The 27,750-nt window shown below is 49.7% G+C and overlaps 1 protein-coding gene across 1 annotated transcript; it reads left to right on the forward strand.

Moving 5' to 3' along the window:
- The first annotated feature begins 775 nt into the window (after positions 1-775).
- On the forward strand, positions 776-27,580 carry DISP3 (dispatched RND transporter family member 3). Its single transcript, XM_063145492.1, has 21 exons — positions 776-1,706; positions 3,018-3,237; positions 6,720-6,856; positions 7,482-7,616; positions 8,616-8,776; positions 9,659-9,798; positions 11,322-11,467; positions 14,197-14,358; positions 15,538-15,638; positions 16,022-16,082; positions 16,614-16,742; positions 18,011-18,147; positions 19,687-19,868; positions 20,921-21,051; positions 21,810-21,985; positions 22,111-22,237; positions 22,494-22,639; positions 22,892-23,051; positions 24,328-24,441; positions 25,381-25,547; positions 27,116-27,580. Exons 1-21 carry the CDS (start codon positions 776-778, stop codon positions 27,476-27,478), a joined length of 4,026 nt encoding a protein of 1,341 aa, XP_063001562.1. The 3' UTR covers positions 27,479-27,580.
- Positions 27,581-27,750: the final 170 nt, after the last annotated feature.

Consider the following 27,750-nt stretch of genomic DNA (forward strand, 5'->3'; position numbering starts at 1 on the left):
GCGGTTCACAAAAATTAAAACCATAATAAAACAACCGTCAGGTTAAAAGCACAATTACAAAATACAGTATAAAAAGCACAACCAGGATAAAACCACGCAACAAAATTGATATAAGATTAAAATACAGAGTTAGAACAGTAAAATTTAGATTTAAGTTAAAATTAAGTGTTAAAATACTGAGCGAATAAAAAGGTCTTCAGCTGGTGACGGAAGGAGTACAGTGTAGGCGCCAGGCGGACCTCTCTGGGGAGCTCATTCCACAGCCGGGGTGCCACAGCAGAGAAGGCCCTCCTCCTGGTAGCCACCTGCCTCACTTCCTTTGGCAGGGGCTCACAGAGAAGGGCCCCTGTGAATGATCTTAAGGTCTGGGCAGAAAGTAGTTCTGTCCCCACCCTATCCTGAGCCACAACGTACTCCGCATCCAGAAGCCGGAAGGGGCTGCACCATTTTTCTGCAGAAAATCCCTTCCTGCTTCTACTGACTCCGTATGGACGGGGTAAATCCTGACCCAGAGCTGACTTTTCAATTAACTTGGTCCCAAGCTGTTGAGAGCTCAAAAAGGGAAGACCAGTGGTAGGAATCGGGCTCAGGAAAGGACTGAGATGCAGACACATTGCTGGTGTGGTGTGATGGAATTTTTCCAGCCCTACTTGGGGAGCCCGTGGATCGAACCTGGGTCCGTCGCTTTGCGAACAACCACTGAGCCACAGCCCTTCACTTCCGGGTTCTAGCCTGTCGACTCATGCCCTTTTCTTTGTCCTGTCAGGTGTCAAGTATGGATGCTGAGGACGACCCCTTGTTGCAAGATGCTTGGCTGAACGAGGAAGAGGAGGTGGCCTTCGGCCCCTGCAAGAGATCCGAAGGCCCCCGGCTCTGCGGGAAATGCCGATGGAATCCCAGGCCCCGGGCGCCCACGGCACCGGTGTTGTCCTCCAGCTTCTGGCACGTGGTGGGTTGGGTCTTCACCAACCCCTACTCCGCCAGCCTTATCCTCTTCTTGGGCTGTGGCATTCCGGCCGCCTTGGCCGTAGTGATGTTCCTGCACTACCCTGCTTTGGACATCGACATCTCGTACAACGCCTTCGAGATCCGCAACCACGAGTCCTCCCAGCGCTTCGACGCCCTGGCCTTGGCCCTCAAGTCCCAGTTTGGCTCCTGGGGCCGCAGCCGCCGGGACCTGGCGGACTTCAACTCAGAGACCTTGCAGAGACTGATCTTTGAGCAGCTCCAGCAGGTGCGCCGGAACGCCTCGCAGCTGGGCGGCCGCGGGCGGAAACGCCGCAGCGCCGACCAGGACAGGACTAGTCCCTCTCCTCTGGCTCAGCCGACGTTGACCAACCAAACCTCCCGCCGACCGCGGAGTACCCTGCCCCGCTGGGAATACTCCAACGCCGTGGTGAGCGCCAACACGCAGACCCACGTGCATTGGCGCATCGAGCTCATCTTCCTGGCCCGGGGAGACGCCGAGAACAACATCTTCACCTCCGAGCGTCTGGTCACCATCCACGAGATTGAGCGTAAAATTATGGACCACCCTCACTTCCGGGAGTTCTGCTGGAAGCCACACGAGGTCCTCAAAGACCTCCCATTGGGTTCTTACTCTTACTGTTCACCTCCTAGTTCTCTCATGACCTATTTCTTCCCCACTGAGAGGGGCGGAAAGATCTACTACGATGGCCTGGGACAGGACCTGGCTGACATTCGAGGTGAGTTGTGTTGGGCTAGGGGCCGGCCCAACCATTGGGCAAGTTAAATATTTGTCTGGACAAACATGATCTGGCTGGTTACTGATACTCACAGGATCTCCTACATATGATAGATTCTGCTCTATAATTAAATTTATCTCTATAAAATAAATGTATGTTTAGATATAATATGATGTAATTAATATGCTATTATGTCTAGCATATTATGTCCCCAGAGAGGTCCGCCTGGCGCCTACACTGTACTCCTTTCATCGCCAGCTGAAGACCTTTTTATTCGCTCAGTATTTTAACACTTAATTTTAACTTAAATTTAAATTTCACTGTTTTAACTCTGTATTTTAATCTTATATCAATTTTGCTGCGTGGTTTTATCCTGGTTGTGCTTTTTATACTGTATTTTGTATTTGTGCTTTTAACCTGTTGGTTGTTTTATCATGGTTTTAATTTTTGTGAACCGCCCAGAGAGCTTCGGCTATTGGGCGGTATAGAAATGTAATAAATAAATAGATAGATAGATAGATAGATAGATAGATAGATAGATAGATATAGAGTGACACAACTAGCAAAACAGGGATAAATATATATTCTTTAATGTCTATCAAATCCTTCATCCGTGACAGTTCGTATAAGAGCTGAAACATGCACACACATACACCCAGGTGATAGTTATAGAATCGTAGTGCTGTTGGTGGAATTCCCAGAGTGAAAGAGAAGTATAGGAGGTGGTATTATCTTCCCCGTTCGGGCCATTTGGAGTCAATGTGCCCAGTCTGTGACTGCAAAAGTTTCCTCTTGTTCCGAGGATTGCCAGATTAGATGGGTTGTTCTATCAGAAATATTGCCATGCCTGCAAGACTGTGGCCATCAGCATTAAAGTGTTCTGACGGCAGGCTTACAATCTAAAAAAGTCATGGCACAAAAGGAAAGAGGATGGGGAGGGAAGAGGAGAAAAAAGGAAATGGTCTTTCAGTGGAGGTGGTAGCACGGCGCTGCTCCCCATCTTGTCTCCCACTGCAGCGGGCCTACGAATTTTGTTAAAGCCATCCTGTCTGTGTTTTGTAGCTTATGAAGCATCTATCAGCTGCAATTCACACTAATATCTGTTTTGGCAAATACAAAACACACACATGTAAAAAATTCCCCCGGAATTTGGGGGAAACCGAGGCTTGGCTCACAAATGCAAGCCGAGTTGGCCGTGCTGCGGAAGACCAGCAAGCTGGAAATGGGGCAGATTTTCGCAGTGATGGATATCCCTACCTGCTACTGAGTGACAGTCCGTCAAATCCCACCGGTCTCTCTGCCTTCTTCTAGGTTCCTTAGAGCTAGCCATGACTCATCCGGAGTTCTACTGGTACGTGGACGAGGCTCTGTCGGCGGAAAACATGAAGAGCTCCCTCTTGCGTAGTGAGATCCTCTTTGGGGCCCCTCTCCCCAGCTACTACTCGGTGGAAGACCGGTGGGAGGAACAACGCCGCAAGTTCCAGAGCTTTGTGGTGACCTACGTGACCTTGCTGGCCAAGCAATCCACCAGGTGAAGAAGGGGGCGGTTTCATTTGTATGAGGAGGAAGATGGAATGGGGAGGGGGAGAGAAATGGGTTGGGATCTCATTTTGATGCCCTCTGACTTACTGTGCCCGTCCGGAATGCAATTATCCATCCATTTTTTGCCCTTCTCTGGATTTTGCGATCCAGTTCTCCGATTTTATAACAAAAAAGTGTACAAAAATATGTCGTGATCCCAAGCCGTCCCGCCAAGATGTGAGATGATAAAGAGGTCTGCTGTGCCATCCACAAAGTTTGATTCAGTAAATTGGACACCTCTTCACACCTGAAGGGAGTGCGAAGGCTGTCTTCTAAAAATTAGCCTACCAAAGCGAAGCACTTGCCTGTCAACTAAATGGACAGTTTCCCACCGTGCCTGACAGGCTTTTACTGGGCACCCTCCTTCAGGGAGAGGCTTCAAGCTGTAACTTCTGCCATGTGGCTAGTCTAGTCCCAACTCCTCTCACCTCCACTTGACACTGCGGTGGACTCTGGGATCTGTCAATTCTGATGCTCCCTTCCCCTCGAACAAAGACTGAGTTCCCAGGTGCAGGGAGGATGGTCTCGGAGCCTGGGCCTCCTGTCCGATAAGTTCCTGGGAAGATTCCTCCTTGACTCCTGGAGAATTTTTCCCCCAGATCCTGTTTTGGCTCTTCTTCTTCTTCTTCTTCTTCTTCTTCTTCTTCTTCTTCTTCTTCTTCTTCTTCTTCTTCTTCTTCTTCTTCTTCTTCTTCTTCTTCTTCTCCTCCTCCTCCTCCTCCTCCTCCTCCTCCCCCTCCCCCTCCCCCTCCCCCTCCCTCTCCCTCTCCCTCTCCCTCTCCCTCTCCCTCTCCCTCTCCCTCTCCCTCTCCCTCTCCCTGATGATCGAGAAGAGATCCTGGCCCTCCTCTGTGTGACAACCTTTCAAGGATTTGAAGAGTGCTCTCATGTCTTCCCTTCAATCTTCTCTTCTCCAGGCTAAACATACCCAGTTCTTTCCTCCCCTGCTTCCTGTCTTTGCTCATAAATTATTATTATTTCTTCTTCTTCTTCTTCTTCTTCTTCTTCTTCTTCTTCTTCTTCTTCTTCTTCTTCTTCTTCTTCTCCTTCTCCTTCTCCTTCTCCTTCTCCTTCTCCTTCTCCTTCTCCTTCTCCTCTCCTTCTCCTTCTCCTCCTCCTCCTCCTCCTCCTCCCCCTCCCTCTCCCTCCTCCCTCTCCCTCTCCCTCTCCCTCCTCCTCCTCCTCCTCCTTTTCCCTCTCCCTTCTCCTCCTCCCTCTCCCTCTCCCTCTCCCTCCTCCTCCCTCTCCCTCTCCCTCCTTCTCCTCCTACCTCTCCCTCCTCCCTCTCCCTCTCCCTCTCCCTCTCCCTCTCCCTCTCCCTCCTCCTCCTCCTCCTCCTTCTCCCTCTCCCTCTCCCTCCTCCTCCTCCTCCTCCTTGGCTGAGTCTGACTGCACACCAGGGAGACTGGACATGATCCTGACAAAAATGTGTTCCTTGTAAAGTGAACTCCCCCCCCCCAGCAAACACATTTTTTCGAATGTGATCGCAAGCTCAGGAATGTGTGAGCTCCCCCCCCTCCCCAAAAACCGTGCTCCCGTTCACATTCGGAGTTGCAAGTGAAAGGAAAATTCTCACACATCCCCAATATACGTGTGAAGGAGACTGACCGCAGTTACCTGCAGTGTAGGAAAGGCACTTGGCACATGCTCAGCAGTGCCCGTCACATGACAAAGCCCTAATATTGACAAATGACTCTGGTGCTAAAGATGTGAAGGTCGCCGCTCAAGCTGAGTCAGATGTTTCGCTCAGCCCTGAAATAATGCCATCGATATTTCAGGCCATTGTGCCAAGGAGAAAATAAAAGCAAAGGAGGGGATAGATTGTCAGGATTTGCGAAAAGCCACTTTCCTGCAGGGCAGGCTTCATTGTCTTTCTCGTTTTTAATTATCTTGGATTATCTTTTTGCAGAAGAGCCTGGATATATCATGCAGCTTTCAACATAGGCTGCTGCACCACCTGAATACGCTCCTTCATTAGCCCTTTTGTGCTCCTTTAATATAATAAAAGGCTGATCAGGATTCCTGGTGGAATTGCCAACTTTGGGGAACCAGAAAACTAAGCTCTAAAGGAAAACGCCGGAGAGGGGGGGAGCATTCGGCGTTTTCTCTCTGTTCGTCTCTTGACAATTGCTTCCGCCTTCCGGAGAATGTAATCCTGTTTCTCTTGAGGCAAAGGAGCTGGTGGAGTTTCTATCATCGACACAGATTTTCTTCTGACCCACCAGTCAAGAGCTGGAAGGAGAAATCCATCTTGCGTCATGTTGTGTGATGGTTTCCAGCTATAGAATGTCTAACGTTGGCCTAATCTACACCAAGGGAAGGAAAGGAAAGGAACCTCTCGTGCCAGCACTGAGTCATTACTGACTCTTGGAGGGACGCCAGCTTTTGCTGACGTTTTCTTGGCAGGCCTTATAGCGGGGTGGTTTGCCGTTGCCTTCCCCGGCCATTATTACCTTTCCCCCAGCTAACTGGGTACTCATTTTACCCACCTCGGGAGGATGGAAGGTTGAGTCGACCCGAGCCGGCTACCTGAAACCAGCTTCCGCTGGGATCGAACTCAGGCCGTGGGGAGAGTTTCGGCTGCAGAAACTGCTGCTTTACCGCTCTGCGCCACACGAGGCTCAATCTACACCAAGCAGGATATTAAACTAGGAAAGCGGTATATAAGAGGCAGGAGCCACACCCAGCAGGATATAGCGGTATGAACGTGGTATGTGTCAATGGGCCCTAACAGGCGTCCGTGCACTTCAATACCGCTATAAAGCAGGAGTGTGGCTCCTGCCTTTTAGATACCGCTTTCATACCGCTTTCATAGTGCAATATCCCGGTTGGTGTAGATAAGGCCGTGGTTTCTACACAATGGTTAGGAACAGGAGAGAAATTAATTTATTTCACCTTTTAATGCGGACTTACCTAGTTTTGCACTTTCAAACAAACGCGTGCATGGGAACGGAGTTAACCTCTGAAAATCGTACTGCTCCGAATTCCGCAACGGACTTCTCCAATCCCACAATGTGTACAAAAACGTCGTTATTGGAAGAAGTGAAAAGAACGGTGAAAAACACATTGTATTTGGGGAAGTAGAGGAGGGACTCCACGCAAGGGTAGATGGAGTGATGGCCACCAATTTAGATGGCTTTGAACAAGGGTTGGATAAATTCCTGGAGGAAGAGGCTATTCGTGGCTACTAGTCCTCATGGCTCTATGCTACCTCCAGTATCAGAGGCAGTAAGCCTATATACACCAAGGTGCTGGGGAACATGGGTGGGAGGGTGCTTTTGCAGCATGTCCTGGTTTGTTGGTCCCTGGTCGACAGCTAGTTGGCCACTGTGTGAACAGAGTCCTGGACTTGATGGTCTCATCCAGCACGTCTCTTCTCATGTTCTAATGTTCTAATTCCATCGTAACGTTTCCTCCTGTGTCTCTTGCCAGCAAAGTCCAAGTGCTCTACGGCGGGACGGATTTGTTCGACTACGAAGTGAGGAAGACCTTCAACAACGACATGTTGCTCGCCTTCATTAGCAGCAGCTGCATCGCGGTTCTGGTCTACATCCTTGCGTCTTGCTCAGGTCAGCTGCCGTTATGTCCGCCCCGCTTCCTCTCTGAGCGGCGAAAAGCCGCAGTGGCACAGCGCTTACTCAGGTGTGGTTGCTCTTGGAAGGAGGCCGCTGGACGCTTGTGGGTTTTTGGAAAACATAGAATCCTAGAATCGTAGAGTTGGAAGGGGCCTCTAAGGCCATCGAGTCCAACCCCTTGCTGAAATGCAGGAATCCACCTTAAGGATCCCTGACAGATGGTTGTCCAGCTGCCTCTTGAAGGCCTCTAGTGTGGGAGAGCCCACCACCTCCCTAGGTCATGGGTTCCATTCTCGTACCGCTCTAACAGGAAGTATATCTACTTTAGTAGCATTAATCCCAACCCTTTCCCTGAAGTGGGACACAACACTGCCCCTTCTCACACACCTACCTTGTGGTGGATGCAAAATAGGGAACTGCAGCAAACAGAGCTGACACTGCAGCCACTTGCAATGGCCACGCAGAACTCCGGTTGGGAATTTCTTCCTCCAAATTCTCGGCCCGCAGTTCTTGTATAAATGTCTTACAAAACCTGCTCTTGGTAGGTTCCCTCTGAAAGGTATTTGTATAACATTTCTCCCTCTCTCTCTCTCTCTTTCTCTCTCTCTTCTACCGCCAGTGTTCCTCTCTTTCTTTGGGATCGCAAGCATTGGTCTCAGCTGCCTCGTGGCCCTCTTCCTATACCACGTCGTGTTTGGCATCCAGTACCTAGGAATCTTGAACGGAGTGGCGGCATTTGTTATTGTGGGGATTGGTAAGTTCGTTGCCCTGCCCAGGTATCAAGATGTTCTCCAGACAGTGCAGTCTTTAAATAGGTCTGCTCAGAAGTAAGTTGATTCGAGTTCAATCGGGCTTCCTCCCAAAGAAGTGGATACAGCAAGGGAGAGAATCTCTCCCAACACGTAGGACAAATTCAAGTTCAGGGGAGCTGTCAGGGCTCACATTCCAGCAGTGGGCGGGGCCGAAGGAAAAGGGCCAAAATACTGGGAACACCATGTTTCACTTTAAGGCCTAATGTCAATTTATCCTGAGTCCCCACTTTATGCTGAGCCTCCTTTCCTCCTCCTCTGAAGCTTTCTCGCTAGATGGGCTAACAAACCCATCTAGCAAAAACTCAAAGATTGGAGGATGAGGACTCAAAGGCCTAATCTACACCAAGCAGGATATTGCACTATGAAAGCAGTGTATTAAAGGCAGGAGCCACACCAAGCAGGATATAGCAGTATCAAAGTGGTACGAAAGCGGTATGTGGTATGTATGGTGACCCTATGAAAAGGAGGACAGGGCTGAAATTCGCTTTTCTATGCAACTGTTAAAGATACAGGAGCCCGGTCCTCCTTTCCATAGGGTCACCCTAACGGTATGTGTCTTCTGGGCCCAAACAGTTGTCAGTGCACTTCAATATCACTACAAAGCAGCTTTTGATGGTTTTAAATTTTGTATACTTTTTTAATGTTTACTGTTTTAAACTGTTGTAAACCGCCCAGAGAGTTTCGGCTGTGGGGCGGTATAGAAATGTAATAAATAAATAAATAAATATAAAATAAATGAAGGGATGAAGTCCTAGGAGATGGTGGTATTTATGGCTCCACCCCTTTTGGCCCCGCCAACTGCTGGAATGCAGCCCCCGAGAGCCCTTAGACTAAAAGAAGTTCAACACCCCTGTTCCTGGAGAATCAACAGAACAGGACGGAAGACCACCCTAGTGTTTTTTGAAGGTTTCTCCATCCTGCTTGTGCTTGTGTCATCCCAGGTGTGGATGACGTCTTTGTCTTCATCAACACCTACCGGCAGGCCACCCACTTGAAAGACCTGAACCTCCGGATGATCCACACCATCCAGACCGCTGGCAAAGCCACCTTCTTCACCTCCTTGACCACCGCCGCGGCCTACGCAGCCAACGTCTTCTCGCAGGTGAGCATGGATCTTCCACCTTCTCTGACCGGAGGAGGCAAGATCTCCAAGCGGGTTTCAGGTTCCCGACGTATTTAGTTATTTAGGGCATAATCTTATGCACGTTTAGATAGGGAGGGGAAGTCCTACAACTCCCAGCACGCCTTAGGCAGCTTGGGATCTTGGGAGTTGTAGATCTTCCTTTCCACCTTGCTTGAGATGCTGGGAATTGTGGGATTTCTCTTCCATGCTGGCTGGGGAATTCTGGGAATTGGAGGACTTTCCCCCCTTCCTGCTTGGGGATGCTGGGAGTTGTAGTATCCCAATGCTGGCTGGGGGATGTTGGGAATTGTCAGACTTCTTTCTGCCTAAGGGTGCCGAGGATTGTGCCTTAAGCTGCACTTGACTTCATCCTGACCCTGTGAATAGGGGCTCACAAAGGTGGATTTATAATCCTCAACCTCCTGTTGAAACCACCAAGGGTGCCCACTCTCTCCTTCCTTCCTTCCTTCCTTCCTTCCTTCCTTCCTTCCTTCCTTCCCCCTTACTTTATATCATTACATGATGGGAGCTATAGGACTTCTTTTCTGTCTGAACATGCATAGGGTTGCCCCTTTAACATATCTTTTATCCTGTTCCTCAGCCAAGAAGGAATGGACGGATTTACAATGGACGATGGAGAACTTTATCCGTCTCTGTTTCTCCCAGAATTCATTCTTTTAAAATCTTTCTGTCCCAAACTGGAAGACATTTGCAGGCCTTGGCACTTCCTTACCAACAAATAACCAAACCTACCTCTGCACCTACCCCCTACTCAAACCTTGGGGTAGCGTCTTCCGTTGCTTCGTTCCTCCCGGGAGGTTTCAGCACCGTTTCCCAAACTCTCCCCTGCTTTTTCCGCAGATCCCTGCCGTCCATGACTTTGGCCTCTTCATGTCTCTGATTGTTTCTTGCTGCTGGGTGGCCGTCCTCTTCACCATGCCTGCAGCGCTCGGGATATGGTCTCTCTACTTGTCCCCTCTGGAAAATGCCTGCCAGGCCAGGTGAGAGAAACTTCATGGATTAGCTTTAAGCACGTGGTGAGCCTAGCTTATGGGCCAAGAGATTAGGCAACAAAACAGAAACAGCCCATTTGGATTGTCGCTGGGAGGCATCAGCAAGCTGCATTCTCCTGGCCTCAGAATCCCAGCTGCAGCAGGGGGATAATAATAGTGCCCTACTTTGCAAGGCTGTTGTAACAGTTATCGCAATGTCAGAGGAATCTGTCGCTCTTCAGCCTGGCCCCGGGACTTTACCTCTCTTTCTACATCCGTTGGGCCAATTCCTTGGATTAGGGATGGGGATTTGCATTAAAAAAGAAATTTGCACAAATTTCAGCCACAATTTCCACAACCTACACAAATTTCGGCCATGGATTTGTGCAAATTTCAGCCATAATTTGCAATCCGCAGAACTGCAATTTGTGCGAACTGCTTTTTAGGCAATTTTTTAAAAAGCAACCTGGAAAGGTTTCCAGATTTCGGGAAGAAGCCCGTGGCTCAGCTGACAAACAAAAGCTGAGTCAGCGAAGCTGCAGGAATCCAGCGAGCCCCCAAAGTGCTGGAATTCCTGGTGACGGACATCCCTAAAGGCTGATGAGACTATCTAGTTATGCTAAAGTTATAAATCTGGGCATGTTGAAGCTCGGTGTCCAAATTTCTTCCAGCCCGAGGGCCGCATTCTATTCCATAGAAGCTCTCGGGGGCCGCATTCCAGTGGTAGGAGGAGCCAAAGAAAATAGGGGCGGGGCCTAAACACACTCAAATACCAGCATATTTAAGCTTAAAGCTGTTACTGGCAGACACGGAGCCTTAGGAGAAACCTGCCAAAATGTTGGAACGGCAGGAAACAGGGACTGCGCAAAAGCGGGGAAACCAGCCGTTGGTTGGTGGTTACGGTAAAGGGGGCGGGGCCAGGAGAAGGAGGTTTAGGCATATGGAAAAGCCCAGGTGTCCGTATTTAGCCGACGGGCCTGAGTTTCAACTTCCCTTAGTGTATCTGGGGTGATCTCAAGAGTAGCCTTCTTCAGACTGGTGGACTTAGCCATGCTGGCTGTGGATGAGGACAGTTGTAGTTTAAGATATCTGGGGGGCATTCTGTTGGGGGAGGCTCCATTAGAGAGTAACGGTGGAGGCTGGGCTTCATTCTCTCCCCACACACACACACAACTCCTTTTCTGCCTATCATAGAATCATAGAATAGTAGAGTTGGAAGGGGGCCTCTAAGGCCATCGAGTCCAACTCCCTGCTCAATGCAACCATGCTGAGCTTTTGCTCCATGGGAAGATGCTGAAAGGGAGGTGAGCGTTTATGTCCCCCCCTCTCCCTCAACCTCCTCCCCCCCCCGCCATGCATTAGCAGTGGAAATTGCTTGCAAGCCGTGCGCACCTGATGCCCGTCTTGAGCGTGGCGGCTTCCCAGCCAGCCGGTCCGTCCTTGGCTTTCCCAACGGAGCCGCAGCTGTTTTTGCGAGGGCAAATTGCTTTGAGGAGCTGACTTGGCATCCGTTCCTCCCTCTCTGCCCGCAGCTGCAGTCAGAAATGTGTGAAGGAGGACACCTTGCACGTCTCGGATGGCCTGTTCATCTCCTCGGAGGCCGCTGGCGTGCCAAGCCCAGGGCCTCTGCCTTACTTGGACGACGATATTCCTCTTCTGAATGTGGAAGACGAACCAGGTAGGCCAAAGGGAAGTCAGGAGAACTTCCATTTTGTTAGATCGCCCTTGTTTGTTTACTAGATGTCCAAGTTCCATCAACCAGAGCCAGGAACAGAAGAACCCAAATTAAAGAACAGGGGGGCCTCTGAGCGTATCTTGAAGCTCGAAATTTGTTCTCAGCACCAGAACGGAGTTGAGCTTTCATGTAAAGGTCCACTCCTGGGGCAGATCTACACTGGTATATAAAACGTCCTTTTTACAGTCAGTGAACGTAATATTATCTAATGATTTTAAACATAGCGGGGCACGCGTACCTATTACAACGTTTACTTCCGTTTCCCCTCCCGGTTGGACTGCAGTCCTTTTGGCCACCCAATGAAAATTAAATCGTTCTTTTGTAATTCCCCATCTGTCTGCTCATTGTTCCTCCCACTTCCTCTTCTCTTCCTTTGTCCCTCCTCTGTAGTCTTTTGTTTCACGGCGCCTGCCTGTGTTTAAATTCAAACAGTTTGAACGGGAACAGAACTAACCAGGCAATTCGGGGCAATCCTCCCCCAACATGCGATCCTCCAAGAATCCTCCGAAAACTGATACTGAAAGTGGCTGCTAACACGAGGCTTGAATGAGAGAACTACCTCCAACTTTGGGCGTGGAAATAGAATAAACACACCCCCAGGAAGGCGATTGGCTATGGAAGAACTTCAGGGGGAAATTTTAAAATGATGCATTCGGTCACATAACAGCTCATAGCACGATTTATTTCAGATAAGATTTTTAAAAAATGAGAGAAGGAAAACCAATACAACGTTAAAAACAATACGTCATGTGGCGCAATACTACGAAATGCACAATGAAAACCGGTAAGACACTAGTGTAGATCTCCTCCTGGAGACACCAGGGTGTCTCCATTTCAGCCGACCAAGTTCATCAGGCGAAGCCGTAGGGTTGTTGCTATTGATGAAGAATTGGAAGTCCAAAGGGCTGGCAGATCTGTTGCAAAAGCGGGTGGCGAGTAGAGGTGGGCGAACAAGACCTCTTTGAGCTCATCACCATTCTCCAAACTTCGGCCTGCTTCTCACCTTGCCTCGATTCGCACTCCATTTGCTTTCGCCTCCGTTTTGCGCAGAGCACATGCAGCAACCAAACCGCCACCGAACGTGAACGTTGGGCGAAAAATCAACCTCGTTTTATCCAATGGGCTCAAATTTCCCCTATAAGGGAAAAAACCCACAGGTGATTTAAAAACTTGAAATTTTGCGCAAAACCGAATGGAGAAACTTGCGCAAATTGAACGTGAGCACATGCTCTAGAATTTGAGGATTTCCCCAGCAGATGGAGGGGGCTCCTGTTGGGTTGTGAATAGGGCATGCTCACATGTTCTGAGAGCAGAAATGAAATGTTCCTACATCCCTAGCGGGGAGGGGTTTTAGCACTGCAGCAGTCCTGTCTTTGGGGAGTGTTGAGCCCCATTCTTTTCCTCCTGTGACGCGCCCTTCTGCAAGCCGAGGTCAGGTGCCTCTCAGCACACGACTTGGAACTAGGCTTGTTAATATGCCATCTCTGCGCTGCATGGTAATTTATGGAAATGGGTCCTTTGCTGCTTTCCTGGAATAATCGTAGACAGCAGGACCATTTCCTCCGGGAGACCCTCGGGTCAATGGGGCAGAGAAAGGAGCTCTCTGTTTTGTGGGGGTGCGTGAATGTGATGCAAATGGAGAAAGGAGGGTAGCCCTGAACGCCGAAATGCTAAATTGAAGGGCAGGGGGGAAAGATGGATCTCTCTCTCTCTCTCTCTCTCTCTCTCTCTCTCTCTCTCTCTTTGGTTGCTCCTTTTTACCCAACACGAAGTACGTGTTCTTCCTACGAGTTCTCACGTTTTTCCAATCTTAAATCTGGTTCCTCTCAACCTTAATACTATCCGAAATACATACAAAATGTGTTTGACTTAGGGGAGAATGCACACCAAAAATGTGCAACTTCACTGAAATAAGGTTTTTGAAATACATTGTATTAGGGCAATTGCAAAATGGAATTCAGTCCTCGGGTGGAAAGAGTTTCCACCCCCTTCCTTTAAGGGGCAGCCTTCCGTCTGGAGCCTCCTCCTCTGTCTCCTCTTGCCAGCTTCTCCCTTTTATGGCGTAAAAGGCACCAGTTCCTCTGGGCATCTGACTTGCGCTACGGCGTTTCCCCGGGGATCTCAGGTCAGGGGTCTTTAGCTCAAGGGGCCCCCTGCTATTGCAAATGGGGGGTTCAAAATCCTTGGCCAGGATAATTTTATCTATTCATTTCTGTACTGCCCGAAAGCCGCAGCCCTCTGGGCGGTTTCGCAAGTACGAAATCCATTACACGTATCGTGGAAAGAGACACTATAGCCGTTGAAAACAGCAGCATGAAATCAAAATCCAAGCCAAAATAAAAGCTAGCAGCCGAAGCAAAGATTTAAAAGGCAGGAACGGATTGGAAGCCGCAGGAACTGAAATCTTACAGGATGGCTGCGTTCCTTCACTGGATCCCCATTCATCCACTGAATCGGGTGGTGTGCCTTTCGAGTTGCCAGTAGATTGGACTGCTCAGATCACGTGTCCACGAAACGGCTTTCTCTTTGGTTGGCCATCCAGCGGTGGTGGGAGGCGATTGGGGCTGGTGGCGTGGAGGTGGGGCACCAGGGGGTGGAGCCAAGGGGTCAGCTATGATCTTTTGCTTGTGTCAGGGCCTTCAACTTGGCCTTCTTCTTTCTCCCGGCATCAGTCGCTCTGGAACTGGGGGACGTCCCCTTGGTATCCGTCCTGCCTGAGCAGCTCCAGGTCCCCACCAAGAAGAACAGCCAGGGCCACCTGTTAGCTCACCTGCAGGAACTTCTCCAGTACTGGGTGCTGTGGTCAGCCGTGAAGAGCAAATGGATGATCGTTGGTGAGCTGCCTCTATCTGTTCGTTGGTCGTATCAAGGTTTGATAGTCTGCTTTTCAACCCCATTGCAGGTTAGGCCCTGTAGGGCACGATCCCATGCATGCTGGGCCAGAAAAAACAAAGCCCTACAATGCCCAGCATGCTGGGAGTTGTAGGACTTTTTTTCTGTCTAAACATGCAGAGGATCGCACCTTGAAAAACAGTTGCAAGCATGTGTACGGTAGGCAAACTAGTCAGCCATGCAACTACTGGTCCCTCTCTATTCAGCCCTGGGTGTCAGGTGGGCTTCAGTGGGAGATTGTTCTGCAACTGAACTCACTGAGCTCGTACATCTCCTTCTGAGGTCATCAAACCCCTTCGTGTTTGCTTATTTGGTGCCAGGTGGGCTGGAAACAAAGCCCGATGAACAGAGACTGAAAGAACTGGGCATTTTTAGCCAGGAGAAAAGGAGACGGAGGACCTACAAGGAGGATCCTACCCATGGTGCCCAACAGTGGATTGCAAAAAAAAAGGCAAATGCTATTTTGGGCTGCATTAATAGAAGTAGAGCTTCCAAATCACGTGAGGTACTGGTTCCTCTCTATTCAGCCCTGGTTAGGCCTCATCTAGAGTATTGCGTCCAGTTCTGGGCTCCACAATTCAAGAAGGAGGCAGACAAGCTGGAGCATGTTCAGAGGAGGGCAACCAGGATGATCAGGGGTCTGGAAACAAAGCCCTATGAAAAGAGGCTGAAAGAACTGTTTAGCCTGGAGAAGAGGAGATTGACAGGAGACATGAGAGCACTCTTCAAATACTTAAAAGGTTGTCACACAGAGGAGGGCCAGGATCTCTTCTCGATCCTCCCAGAGTGCAAGACACGGAATAACGGGCTCAAGTGACAGGAAGCCAGATTCCGGCTGGACATCAGGAAAAACTTCCTGACGGTTAGAGCAGTATGACAGTGGAAGCAATTCTCTAGGGAGGTGGTGGGCTCTCCCACACTAGAGGCGTTCAAGAGGCAGCTGGACAACCATCTGTCAGGGATGCTTTAAGATGGATTCCTGCATTGAGCAGGGGGTTGGACTCGATGGCCTTATAGGTCCCTTCCAACCCTACTATTCTATGATCCTCCTTGGTTTTCAATATTTTTTCTCCCTGTTCATCCCACACTCAGCACTAAACCTCGCCCCATTTTTGTTGCAGGGTTGTTTGTGTCGGTTCTCAGCCTTTCGGTCTTCTTCGCCAGCCGCCTCCGCCCCGCTAGCCGCGCCCCTCTGCTGTTCCGGCCCGACACCAACATCCAGGTAACTATGGGGGCAAAGCGAGCTTTGATTTCACCAAGATTCTCTTAGCCGCCGCTCCCTGCTCATCACATGCTCAATCCCCGTTCACGTTTGCAGTCGCTGTTCACTTTGCGCGAACAGGAAAATGGTGCGAAACGAACAGCGATCGAATGTCAACATTGCTCAGGCCTACCCCAGTTTGCTCACATTTCCCCCCGTCGGCTAAAGCAGGGCTAATGTTAAGATGCGCGCTAATCTGGGGATTTGTCCATGTCGGATAAGGAAAGCTGCGCAAATGTTCGGTAATTTGCGGACATTTTTCGCGGACTGTTCGGGGTTGCAAACAGGGTGTGGTCATACATGGCCGGCAAAAAAAGGAAGTTCTCGTGCATCCCTGTTTCCAGGTGCTGCTAGATCTGAAGTACAACCTGAGCGCTGAGGGAATCTCTTGTGTCACCTGCTCAGGTGAGTTGGACCGAGGGGCAGTCACTGGTTGGCAGAACCGCGTGGCTCCATTGGGCATGTATTTACGCAAAATAAATGCTCCTAGGAGACCATTTGTCCATAGGATAATAAGGGTGTCGGAGAAATCCTGATTGGGGGTAAAGCTCAATTAACTTCCGTCTGCTCGTCGCCCACCCTGGACTCCCAGACTTCTGCTAGCTGGTCCGATTCATTCTGCAGTGAGTGGGGAGTTTTTGAATTGGCATGAATGCCAGCCGCAACAGCCGCAAATTTGAGTCGTTTTCACGAATTATGGCCGCAATTCCTAAAAGGAAATTGTGGGGCACGCTGCAGAAGTCCGGCGACTCCCCAAAGTGCCGGATTTCCTGGCGATGGACATCCCTGTAGAATGATTTTCCGACAGAAGGTACGCGGTTGCAAGACTTCGCCGTGGTAGGGTTCCTCCTTTATTTGGAAGTGAAGTCCCCCGGCCTTGCTGGACTTCTGACGATGCTGGCTACCCTTTTGTCCCTGACTAACCTTGTGCGACAGGCTTGTTTCAGGAAAAGCCCCATACTCTTCAGAATAACATCCGCACCTCTTTGGAGAAGAGGAAACGGGGCTCAACCCCAGTATGGAGCAGCCGAGGAAGTGCCGCTGGTGATGGAGGAGTGGGGCAGGGTGAGTTTATGCGCGTGCCCCCTCCATTTCCTCTCCCCCTCTAAAAGCCTGTGAGCATACATACATGTGATGATTTCCTCAAACACACCCACACACCCAAAGTGTGGCCTTGTAGGACACGTTTCTCCATCATCAGTGCCTAGGCTGGCTAAGGTCTTCAGCAACCAAGCAGCTGAGGAAACTATAAAACAGTGGTGAGCACCATGTGGCCAACTGAAAGATATGTGTTTACATCTCTGGCAAGAATGAGCTTTTCTTCCCTGGACAGGTCACTAGGCAGGGAGGAAGAGAGGGAGAAAATGAAGTGGCAGAGAGACAGAGACACAGAGAAGAGAGAAAGGGGGGACATCAAGGGAGAGCGCCTTCTCTGTGGTGGCCCCCAATTATTTATTTAATTATTTATTACATTTTTTATACCGCCCAATAGCCGAAGCTCTCTGGGCGGTTCACAAAAATTAAAACCATAATAAAACAACCAATAGTCTAAAAACACAAATACAATCTCCCCGATGAGGCACCAGGTCAAGATTTTTCATTTCTCCAAGGCTTTTAACAGTATATGTTGAGTTTTAACGGACTCCAGAACTATCTTTGGCCCGGCTGAGAGTTTAAAAAATGTGGGGTTTTTTAAATGTTTTTAAATTTTGTATATTGATTTTTAATGTTCAGTTCTTTTAATCTTTGTAAACTGCTCGGAGAGCTTCGGCTATGGGGTGGTACATAAATGTAAATAATAATAATAATAATAATAATAATAATAATAATAATAATAATAATAATAAATAATCCCCACCCAATTTTTCCCCAAGTGCTGACATGCGGCCCTCAACAGATCCCTTCCGATGGAATGCGGCCCTCGAGAGAAAAGGGTTCCACACTCCTGATATCCAGCACTTACACACACTTCTGGTAGCGGAATAAAAAGGGAGAAGCACTCTCCACTCCTGTACCCCAAAGGCCTCGCTGTAATCACATTTTTCATTGGAAAGTAATTTTGTTACTGGAGGAGGCTGTCCCGTGTTTACAGGGGAATAGAAGGACCAACAGCTACTTGTTAGTCACGACATTGGGATCAGAAGCAATCAACCTGCTTTAAAATTCCAGTTGCCGGAGAACAGCCACGGGAGAAGCCTATTGTTTCTGTGTCGGGGTTGTGGGCTTCCCATTGGGTCTTCTGGTCGACCACTGTAGGAAACAACGTGCTTGACTGAAGAAGCTCTTGGTCTGGTCCAGCACAGATGTCCTACTGACTGTGCCGTCCTTTCCAGACCCCCAGGGAACAGTCTACATCTTCAGATCCAAAGGCAAAGGCAGGCCAGTGGTCTACAGGTTCTCCCTCAATGCCACCGTCCCAGCGCCATGGCAGACGGTGCTCGCAGGAGATGGGGAAGTCCCCTCTTTTCAGGTGAGTCTTTACAGCAGCTGTGAGTGATGTTGTCCTAGCGGCAGCTTCTTTAAACAGCCTGGGGGAGAGGAGAGGGGAGCCTCCACCAGGGGAGCCTCCCTTTCTCCATAGGGCTGTTGGGAAGTGTAGCATCCAGGACAGGTGTACCCCACTCCCGGGTGCCCCACGTTCACCCAGAATGCAGCATTCTGGGATTTAGAGACTAGATCAGCCTGACCCAACTGTGGTTCCGTGATGTTTTGAATATCAACTCCCATCAGCCCCAAGCAACACGGCCAACAGTCAGGAATGCTGGAAGCTGTCAAAAACATCTGGAGGGCGCTAAGTTCGATCACTGCTCATTTTTCTGTGAATGGGAAGCCTGTGCCAGTCAAGCAGTGATCGAATGGGAGATTTGCAAAAATCTCCCCCCAAACTTGCGCAAATCGCTCCAAATTCGTGCACATCTCCTAATTTGCGCAAATTAGGAAATTTGCACCAATTGAACTAGGAATCAGGGAACAGACGAATGCACACACATGCTTGGCTATTTATGAATATTTTCAGTTAACACGTGGTTGTGTTCACACTCAGAGCTTCAAACGGGGCATGTTCCCATATTTTGCAAGCAAAAGCGAAATTCTTATACATTCCTAGGTTGGGAAAGGCTGCTATAGATGTTGGAGGGCTACAACTTCCATTATCCCCAGCCAGCAGTGCTGACAGTACCAGGTGCTCAAGGCTAAGAAAGCATTTTCATAGAATCATAGAATCACAGAATAGTAGAGTTGGAAGGGGCCTCTAAGGCCATCAAGTCCAACCCCCTGCTCAATGCAGGAATCCACCTTAAAGCATCCCTGACAGAGGGCTGTCCAGCTGCTTCTTGAAGGCCTCTAGTGTGGGAGAGCCCACAACCTCCCTAGGTCATGGGTTCCATAGTCATCCTGCTCTAACCATCAGGAAGTTTTTCCTGATGTCCAGCCGGAATCGGGCTTCCTGTCACTTAAGCCCGTTATTCCGTGTCCTGCACTCTAGGATGATCAAGAAAAGATCCTGGAGATTTTGTCCTAATCTAGCACGGCATTTCTGAAGTTCTTCCGTAACACTTTTAGAACATGATCTGCTCGGTGCGGGTGTAGGCATGTATGAAAACATGGTTCCCATTTACAAATCATGTGATCGTGTCCCCTTCACAGACACAAATATGAGCAGGAGCCTAATTCTCAGGAAACGTTCACAATTTCCCAAATGTGCATTTGCTGGCGTAAATAAAACTTCTGCAAATGCACACGTGCGCATGTTCGAAAATGCGCACTTTCTGAGCTGGGTGGAGGAAAAGAAGATGCTCTCATTCAGGAGCAAGAGAAAGAGGAGACGAAATCAAACTTTGCTCGTTCTCCCATTGTTATGTCGACCACATTTGAAAGTTCGTATGTCTGGCTGCAGCGTCTTGCAGGGCCCATAGGGAAGACGTCATGATAACCTCTCTTTTGTGCCCTGTTTTCCCTGGCTCCGGACACGTTTAGTGAAGTGTTCTGTTTTCATTAATTCATTGCTTAGGTGTATAGAGTTCCTTACGGTAACTTCACCAAGAGGCTGACCGCTTGTATGTCCACAGTAGGGCATGTCCAACAGATGGGGCCCAAGAAATGGATGATGACCACTCTGTCCTGTGATGCCAAGAGAGGATGGAAATTCGACTTCAGTTTCTACGTGGCTACAAAGGAACAACTACGCACACGGTAATGAATATAAGCCAACAGTGTGATATGGCTGCAAGAAAGGCAAATGCTATTTTGGGCTGCATCAATAGAAGTATAGCTTCCAAATCCCGTGAGGTACTGGTTCCTCTCTATTCGGCCCTGGTTAGGCTTCATCTAGTATTGCGTCCAGTTCTGGGCTCCACAATTCAGGAAGGACGCAGACAAGCTGGAGTGTGTTCAGAAGAGGGCAACCAGGATGATCAGGGGTCTGGAAACAAAGCCCTATGAGGAGAGGCTGAAACAACTGGGCATGTTTAGCCTGGAGAAAAGAAGATTGAGGGGAGACATGATAGCACTCTCCAAATACTTGAAAGGTTGTCACACAGAGGAGGGCCAGGATCTCTTCTCGATCCTCCCAGAGTGCAGGACATGGAATAACGGGCTGAAGTTACAGGAAGCCAGATTCTGGCTGGACATCAGGAAAAACTTTCCGACTGTTACAGCAGTACGACAATGGAACCAGTAACCTAGGGAGGTTGTGGCCTGCCTGACCACCAGAGGCAGGGAATTCCATAGGAAGGGGGCCACCACACTGAAGGCTCTTCTCCGGGTGGACTCAACTGAATCATAGGTCCAAGTGGAACCACCAGGAGTATGCCCTCAGTTGACCTCAGTGACCAGGCAGGTTGATAGGGTAGAAGGCACTCTCTCAGGTATCCTGATCCCAACTTGTTTAGGGCTTTGTACCCTAGTATTAGGATCTTAAACCCGGCCTGATAGTGAATAGGCAGCCAGTGTAGTTCCCAGTGCGTGCCTCCTACCTGTGGAATTCCTTCTCCTGGCAGCAATTTAGAGACTGGATTTGACTATAAATGCAGAAATTGGCAGGTGAGGCATTTACCTCTGTAGTAGGAGAAGCTTGACCCGTTGAGTTACGTTGACAAAAGCACAGAACCTGCGGCAACTCTGTTGAGATGGAAGGAAATGTAGATATTGAAATAGTTCTGGTTCCTCCCTGAGGCCTAAAGGAATGTGGCTGCTTTTCTGTAGTGCTCATATCGAGGTAAATTCGTTGCTTTTCTTTCTTCCAGGAAGCTATATTTTGCCCAGTCGCACAAGCCTCCATTTCATGGCCGAGTGTGCATGGCGCCGCCCGGATGTCTCCTCAGCTCTAGCCCAGATGGACCCAACAAAGGCTTCTTGTATGTGCCAAGTGAGAGAGGTTAGCCTTGGAGTGATCTGGGTACTTTCCATGTTATTTCACACTTGCCGCTTCCCTGAGCAGTAGGGCATTTTGAAGGGGGAAACTTTTCACGCTTATTTCCTTGCGTGGACAGAGGACTCACGTTCGGATTGGAAAACATCCCTTTACAAATCTACAAGGGGAGCAAGAGGCAAATACCCTGAGAACGGAGGGCTAAAAAATAGCACCAGTTCCCCCAAAGCCAACAGCATCCCTCTTGGAAAAAAAAAGACCTCAGGGCTCACACCTAACATGACATTTTTGATGGAGATACTGCCAACGCTATGTACGCCCAGTTGTTATTGCTTCTACAATTGAGCAACTTTCCTCTCCAGCTCATGGCGGACTGGCTCCCCAAAGAAGCCAGACTATTTCCATATAGGGATGGGTGAAGAAGCAATTCTCGCTATGTCCCGGAGCCTCTGAACATCAATTTGAAGATTGCCTCTCCTCCTTTCCTGCATGAATTTGCCCTTTCGTTGTTGTTTTGCTCAAATGGGAAAAGGGTGCATTTCAAATTGGAAACATCCCATTGACAGTTGGTTGGCTACTATGTGAACAAAATGCAGGACTAGATGGACCCTTGTTTTGATCCTGCAATGCTCTTCTTATATTCTTAAAATAATAATAATAATAATAATAATAATAATAATAATAATAATAATAATAATAATACCTTGGGTCCTTTCTTTCCAGCACCCTCATTGCTATCCTGCCCTTTTCTTCTTCTTCTCCAGCCTCCCCCAAAGCCAAGCTATCAGCCACATCTGGATTCAACCCTTGTGGGAACACCAGTTGCGGCAAACCAGCAGTGCGGCCACTGGTGGACACAGGAGCCATGGTGTTTGTGGTGTTTGGGATCCTCGGGGTGAACCGTACCCGGCGGATGGACAACCACGTCATTGGAGATATGGTACACGTGCTTTCCTGCGCAGTTGGAGGTTGAGCTGAAGATCACCGCCTCCTCTGCCCCTCTTCCTTGGGGAACCCTATGGTCTCATGTGTTTCTCTCTGTCTGTTTGTGTCTCCTTGTGAAAGGGCAGCGTCATCTATGATGATGGATTCGACCTCTTCAAAGAGATTGGCAACTTGTGCCGGATCTGCAAGGCGATCGCCGGCAACGCTGAGCTGGTAAAACCAGGAGGCGCCCAATGCCTGCCGTCGGGTAGGTTGAACCCTCTTGAGAGGTCGCCATTATTGTGGCCTGCCATTTTGGGTCATTGACGGCCATATTGGAATATAGCAAGGCTTCCATCCTGCCGCTCACAATTCAGAGTTGATCTGTGAAGGCTGAATTCCATTTCAGGGAGGCTCTTGGAGGCCACGCGGGGAGGGGCATTTTAATCTCTTAGAATCTAGTTCTCCAGGTATAGACTCAAGCATTCTGGCTTGTATGGACAAAGCATTCTCCCTCTTTGCAGGCTACAGTATCTCCTCGGTGCTTCAGATGCTACACCCTGAGTGTAAGAATATACCCGAGCCAAACCTTCTTCCAGGACAGCTCTCCCATGGGGCAGTGGGAGTGAAGGAGAGCAAAGTCCAATGGATCTCCATGGCCTTTGAGTCGGTGAGGACACCCAACCCTACTTTGTTATCCAACTCTTGGGCTCTGCATCTTCTTGGCCATTATGGGTGTATGAGAATTCTGTTGTGGCGGAGGGTGAAAACGCAACCAATTTCTCCAGCTCTGCCCTACAGATTCCATCCTATTACCCTCCATTGGCGTTGTATGTCCCTACCTGTATGTCTCTGGGTGAAAACACAGGTCTCCTCTATGTTCCCATTTCTTCTCTAGCCATTCGCCTGTCTTCTCTTTCAGACAACCTACAAGGGCAAATCATCCTTCCAGACCTACTCTGACTATCTCAAGTGGGAAACTTTCCTCCAGGATCAGCTCCGGCAGTTCCCGGAAGGCTCGGCGTTGCGCCGGGGCTTCCAGACCTGTGAACACTGGAAACAGATCTTCATGGAGATCATCGGTAAGGAGTCTCTCGCCCTTCCACTCAAGCTCAAAGAGGATCCCAACTGCAGAGCCAGGAATAGCCATAACTGTGTGAACCAACACTCATGAAGTGATGAATGAACAGTGGGTATCAAGTCACTGTGTGGATACCAAATCCTAGAATCCTAGAATAGTAGAGTTGGAAGGGGCCTATAAGGCCATGGAGTCCCACTTCCTGCTCATTGCAGGAATCCACCTTATAAAGCATCCCTGAAAGAGGGCTGTCCAACTGCATCTTGAATGCCTCCAGTGTGGGAGAGCCCACAACTTCCCTAGGTCATGGGTTCCATTGTCGTACTGCTCTAACAGTCAGGACATTTTTCCTGATGTCCAGCTAAAATCTGGCTTCCTGTAACTTGAGTCCATCATTCCATGTGCTGCAGTCCAGGATGGTCTTCCTCTATGTGACAGATTATTATCATTGCATTTTCATCCCGTCCATCGTCCACAGAGCTGAGGGTGGGGCGCATGGTTCTCCCCCACCCCTATGCGTGCCATGCTCACAAAAGCCCTGTGAGATTGCCTGGGAGAAGAAAGGGAGGGGCAGCCTCCCGCCTTCCAGGCAGCATAGGAGTACAACTCCCATTCCCTGCTGGCCACTGGCCATGCTGGGAGTTGGACGCTGACCATATCTGGAGATGCACTCCTGGGCCAAGAGATAAAAACTGCTACAAGGATAGCCCCAGCCTGCACAGCCATAGATGATCTGTGGTCAAGTGGAGAATTGAATTTGGGCCTTCCCATTCCTAATCCAACATCTGTGTTAGTTAGTTGTTGTTTTTTTACATGAAATAAAATCTGTGTGTGTGTGTGTCTGTTTATCTATCTGTCTCTCTCTCTCTCTGTGTGTCTCTCTCCATCTCTCTTTCCGTCTCTCTCTCTCTGTCCCTTTCTCTCTCTCTCTCTGTCTCTCTCTGTGTGTCTCTGTGTGTGTGTGTATGTGTCTGTCTGTCTCTCTGTGTGCCTGTCTCTCTCTGTCTGTCTCTCTGTCTCTCTGTGTGTGTCTCTCTCTCTCCATCTCTCTCTCCGTCTCTCTCTCTGTCCCTTTCTCTCTCTCTCTCTGTCTCTCTCTGTGTCTCTCTCTGTGTGTATGTGTCTGTCTGTCTCTCTGTGTGCCTGTCTCTCTCTGTGTCTCTCTCTGTCTCTCTGTGTGTGTGTCTCTGTCTCTCTGTGTGTCTCTGTCTCTCTGTGTGTCTCTGTCTCTCTGTGTGTGTCTCTCTCTCTCTTCTACCCCTCGCCTTGCTGTGTTGCAGGTGTTCAAAGTGCCCTTTACGGACTCATTCTTTCCCTGTTGATCTGCGTGGCTGCTGTTGCACTCTTTACCACTCACGTCCTGCTGCTGCTGCCTGTGTTGCTCACCATTTTAGGTACAGGAGACATAAACTGCTGCGGAATGAACCTGGCTGCAGTTTTGTGAATGCGGCATCTTGGGCTTCTTGCTTGGGCACCTAGTGCAGGGCCAGCATCAAGGGTAGGCATGGTGGGGCGATGGTCAAGGTCCCGTGTCCCAGCAGGGCCCCACCGACAAGAATGCCGCCTCCTCTTCGCCATTTCAACCTCCTTGTTCACCTGCCTCTCGGTCTGGCCCAGACAATGGTGGTGGTGCAAGACTTAAAAGACAGTGTGGTGTAGTGGCTAAGGTGTTGGACTGGGAGTCGGGAGATCCGGGTTCTAGTCCCCCCACTCAGCTATGGAAAACCACTGGGTGACTTTGGGCCGGTCACAGACTCTCAGCCCAGCCTACCTCACAGGGTTGTTGTGAGGATAACATGGAGAGGAGAATTATGTATGCCGCCTTGGGATGCCTTGCAGGAAAAAAGGCAGGATATGAATAGAATAAATAAATAAATAATAAATCAATTGATAAATATTTAAAACACATATACCCACAAAATGTGCACCAAAACGGGAAACAAACTGTGCATTTACAAAGTGTGGACATTGGGGCAGGGGGGCGGTGAATACATACCAAAAAAATGAGATTTTTTTTTTAAAAAAAAAAAACTGCACACAAAAACGCACACACATTTTCATGCAGACAGGAACCGAAATTGCAATCCAGTCCAGGATCAGGACCGAATGAACGTACGCACAATAAAAGCCTGAGCACAATCACGTTTGACAGAATTGCACACCCTTAGTAGGCTCCTGTGTTGCTCCCTGAGTATCGCCAGCTTCACCATCTGAAACCTGTAGGAGGGGGCGGCATTATATCCCTAAGAGTATGCAACAATGGAGAAGACTTAGGGATAGGCTACCCTGTATTTCATTAATGGGCTCTCTCTGTCTCGCTCTCCCCTCCGCAGGGGTCGTGTGTCTGGTGGTAACCATCATGTATTGGTCTGGTTGGGAGATGGGAGCGGTAGAAGCGATCTCCCTCTCTATCCTTGTCGGTTCCTCGGTTGACTACTGTGTGCATCTTGTGGAAGGATTCCTCCTGGCAGGGGAGAACCTGCCGCTTCATCTGGCTGAGGTGAGAGAGTCCCTTCCTGGCCTCCTGCAAGGCTTGTCCTTAAACTTCTGAGGGTTCTCCTTCTAGGCCTCCAACGAGACTTGTCCTTCAACGCCCAAGGCTTGTCCTTCCTGGCCTCCTACAAAGCTTATTCACCAATCCCTGAGAGTTGTCTTTCCTGGCCTCCCACAAGGCTTGTCCTTAAACTTCTGAGGCTTCTCCTTCTAGGCCTCCAACGAGACTGGTCCTTCAACGCCCAAGGCTTGTCCTTCCTGGCCTCCTACAAAGCTTATTCACCAATCCCTGAGAGTTGTCTTTCCTGGCCTCCCACAAGGCTTGTCCTTAAACTTCTGAGGCTTCTCCTTCTGGGCCTCCAACGAGACTTGTCCTTCAACACCTGAGGCTTGTCCTTCCTGGCCTCCCACAAGGCTTGTCCTTCAACCCCAAGGCTTGTCCTTCCTGGCCTCCTACAAAGCTTATTCACCAATCCCTGAGAGTTGTCTTTCCCGGCCTCCCACAAGGCTTGTCCTTAAACTTCTGAGGCTTCTCCTTCTAGGCCTCCAACGAGACTTGTCCTTCAACACCTGAGGCTTGTCCTTCCTGGCCTCCCACAAGGCTTGTCCTTCAACCCCAAGGCTTGTCCTTCCTGGCCTCCTGGAAGGCTTGTCCTTAAACTTCTGAGGCTTCTCCTTCTGGGCCTCCAACGAGACTTGTCCTTCAACACCTGAGGCTTGTCCTTCCTGGCCTCCCACAAGGCTTGTCCTTCAACCCCAAGGCTTGTCCTTCCTGGCCTCCTGGAAGGCTTGTCCTTCAACCCCTGAGGCTTGTCCTTCGTGGTCTCCCACCACAAGACTTGTCCTTCAGCCTGCTTCAGATCTGGATGAAGAACTAGGGGGGTTGGCGTGGTGCCTTCTCCCAAGACTCTTTTCTTCAGTTTTAGAAAAAAAATCCAAAAAGTCAGAAAGAGGTTGCTTTTGCTCTTATTGCTGACTTTTCGTTTCTGAAATGGGGACACAAACTTCTTATTTCTTGGAAAAACAGCTATTAACAACAGATCACTCAGGCAATCTGATGCCCTGTAGATCAGGGCTGGCACCAAGGATAGGCATGGTTGGGCACCTGCTGAGGGCCCACACTTCATAACTAGGGAGAGTGTTCCATAATCAGGGGGCCACCACCGAAAGGCCCTCTCCCTTGTTGCCATCCTCTGAATCTCCCTCGGAGGAGATTACAATCAACAGACTACATCTGTTGATTGTAGTCTAGAGGCAGGATCATACCAGGAGAGATGCTGCATCAGCTAATGTGGTTCTGAGCCATGTAAGGGTTTATACCCACTCAAGATGAGAGGGAGAGCAGGGCCATTCCACCAGCTGTGCTGAAGTCCTCCCTCATGAAGGCTCCTCCTCCCTCAGCTCTCCCCACCAGCAGCCATTCGAGCAGGCTGTGCGGTGGGAGATGAGTGGGGAAACTCAACCGTCACACCAGCCCTGCTGAAAAACTGCTTCACTCTTCTTTTTCCTTTGCCCTCCCCGCCCTCTTTCCTTTTCCGTCGTGCCTTTTAAGATTGTAACCCTTCCCACCCCCAGGACCCCAGCTCCATCCGCCAGTGGAGGACGATCGAGGCGGTCCGGCACGTGGGCGTGGCCATCGTCTCCAGCGCCGTCACCACCGTCATTGCCACCGTCCCCCTCTTCTTCTGCATCATCGCCCCCTTTGCGAAGTTCGGCAAGATCGTGGCCCTCAACACGGGCGTCTCCATCCTTTACACCCTGACTGTCAGCACCGCTTTGCTGAGCATCATGGGTCCGCCCGCCTTCACCCGGAGCCGGACTTCCTTCCTGAAAGCCCTGGCAGGGGTGCTGCTCGCTGGCCTCGTGGGTCTCTGTGTGGGCCTGGCACTTCTGAGGAGCGGGTTCAGGATCCCCCTTCCCAATGGGACCGTCCTATAGTTCTGCGCATGCCCAATGACCTCTTCTTTTTGATACTTCTTTCGTGACCCTTCCCCTCCCTCCGACTAGAGAGCTGCAGGAGTCTCGGGAGCAGGACGGTGAACCAGAGGACACGTGACAGCACCGAGGCATGGTTGGCGCTTATAATTTCCTGGGTGCCCTCAGAGCCCCACCCACAAACGGGGCGGGGCTTGGCGGACATCCGTCAGCAGCCAGAGCATGGGATCTGTCCCGTATCCCCGATGTCCTTGACTTTCCCCATCCAGCCCCCC

This window comes from Elgaria multicarinata, chromosome 20 (assembly GCF_023053635.1).
Source record: "Elgaria multicarinata webbii isolate HBS135686 ecotype San Diego chromosome 20, rElgMul1.1.pri, whole genome shotgun sequence".
Classification (NCBI taxonomy): domain Eukaryota; kingdom Metazoa; phylum Chordata; class Lepidosauria; order Squamata; family Anguidae; genus Elgaria; species Elgaria multicarinata.

Excerpts from the sequence above, each read along its gene's own strand:
- DISP3 (XM_063145492.1), top strand. The coding sequence starts at position 776 with ATGGATGCTGAGGACGACCCCTTGTTGCAAGATGCTTGGCTGAACGAG. Across the intron at positions 16,083-16,613 it reads CTCTTGTGTCACCTGCTCAG|GCTTGTTTCAGGAAAAGCCC; the intron begins GTGAGTTGGACC and ends CTTGTGCGACAG. Across the intron at positions 18,148-19,686 it reads GGGAAGTCCCCTCTTTTCAG|GTGTATAGAGTTCCTTACGG; the intron begins GTGAGTCTTTAC and ends TTCATTGCTTAG.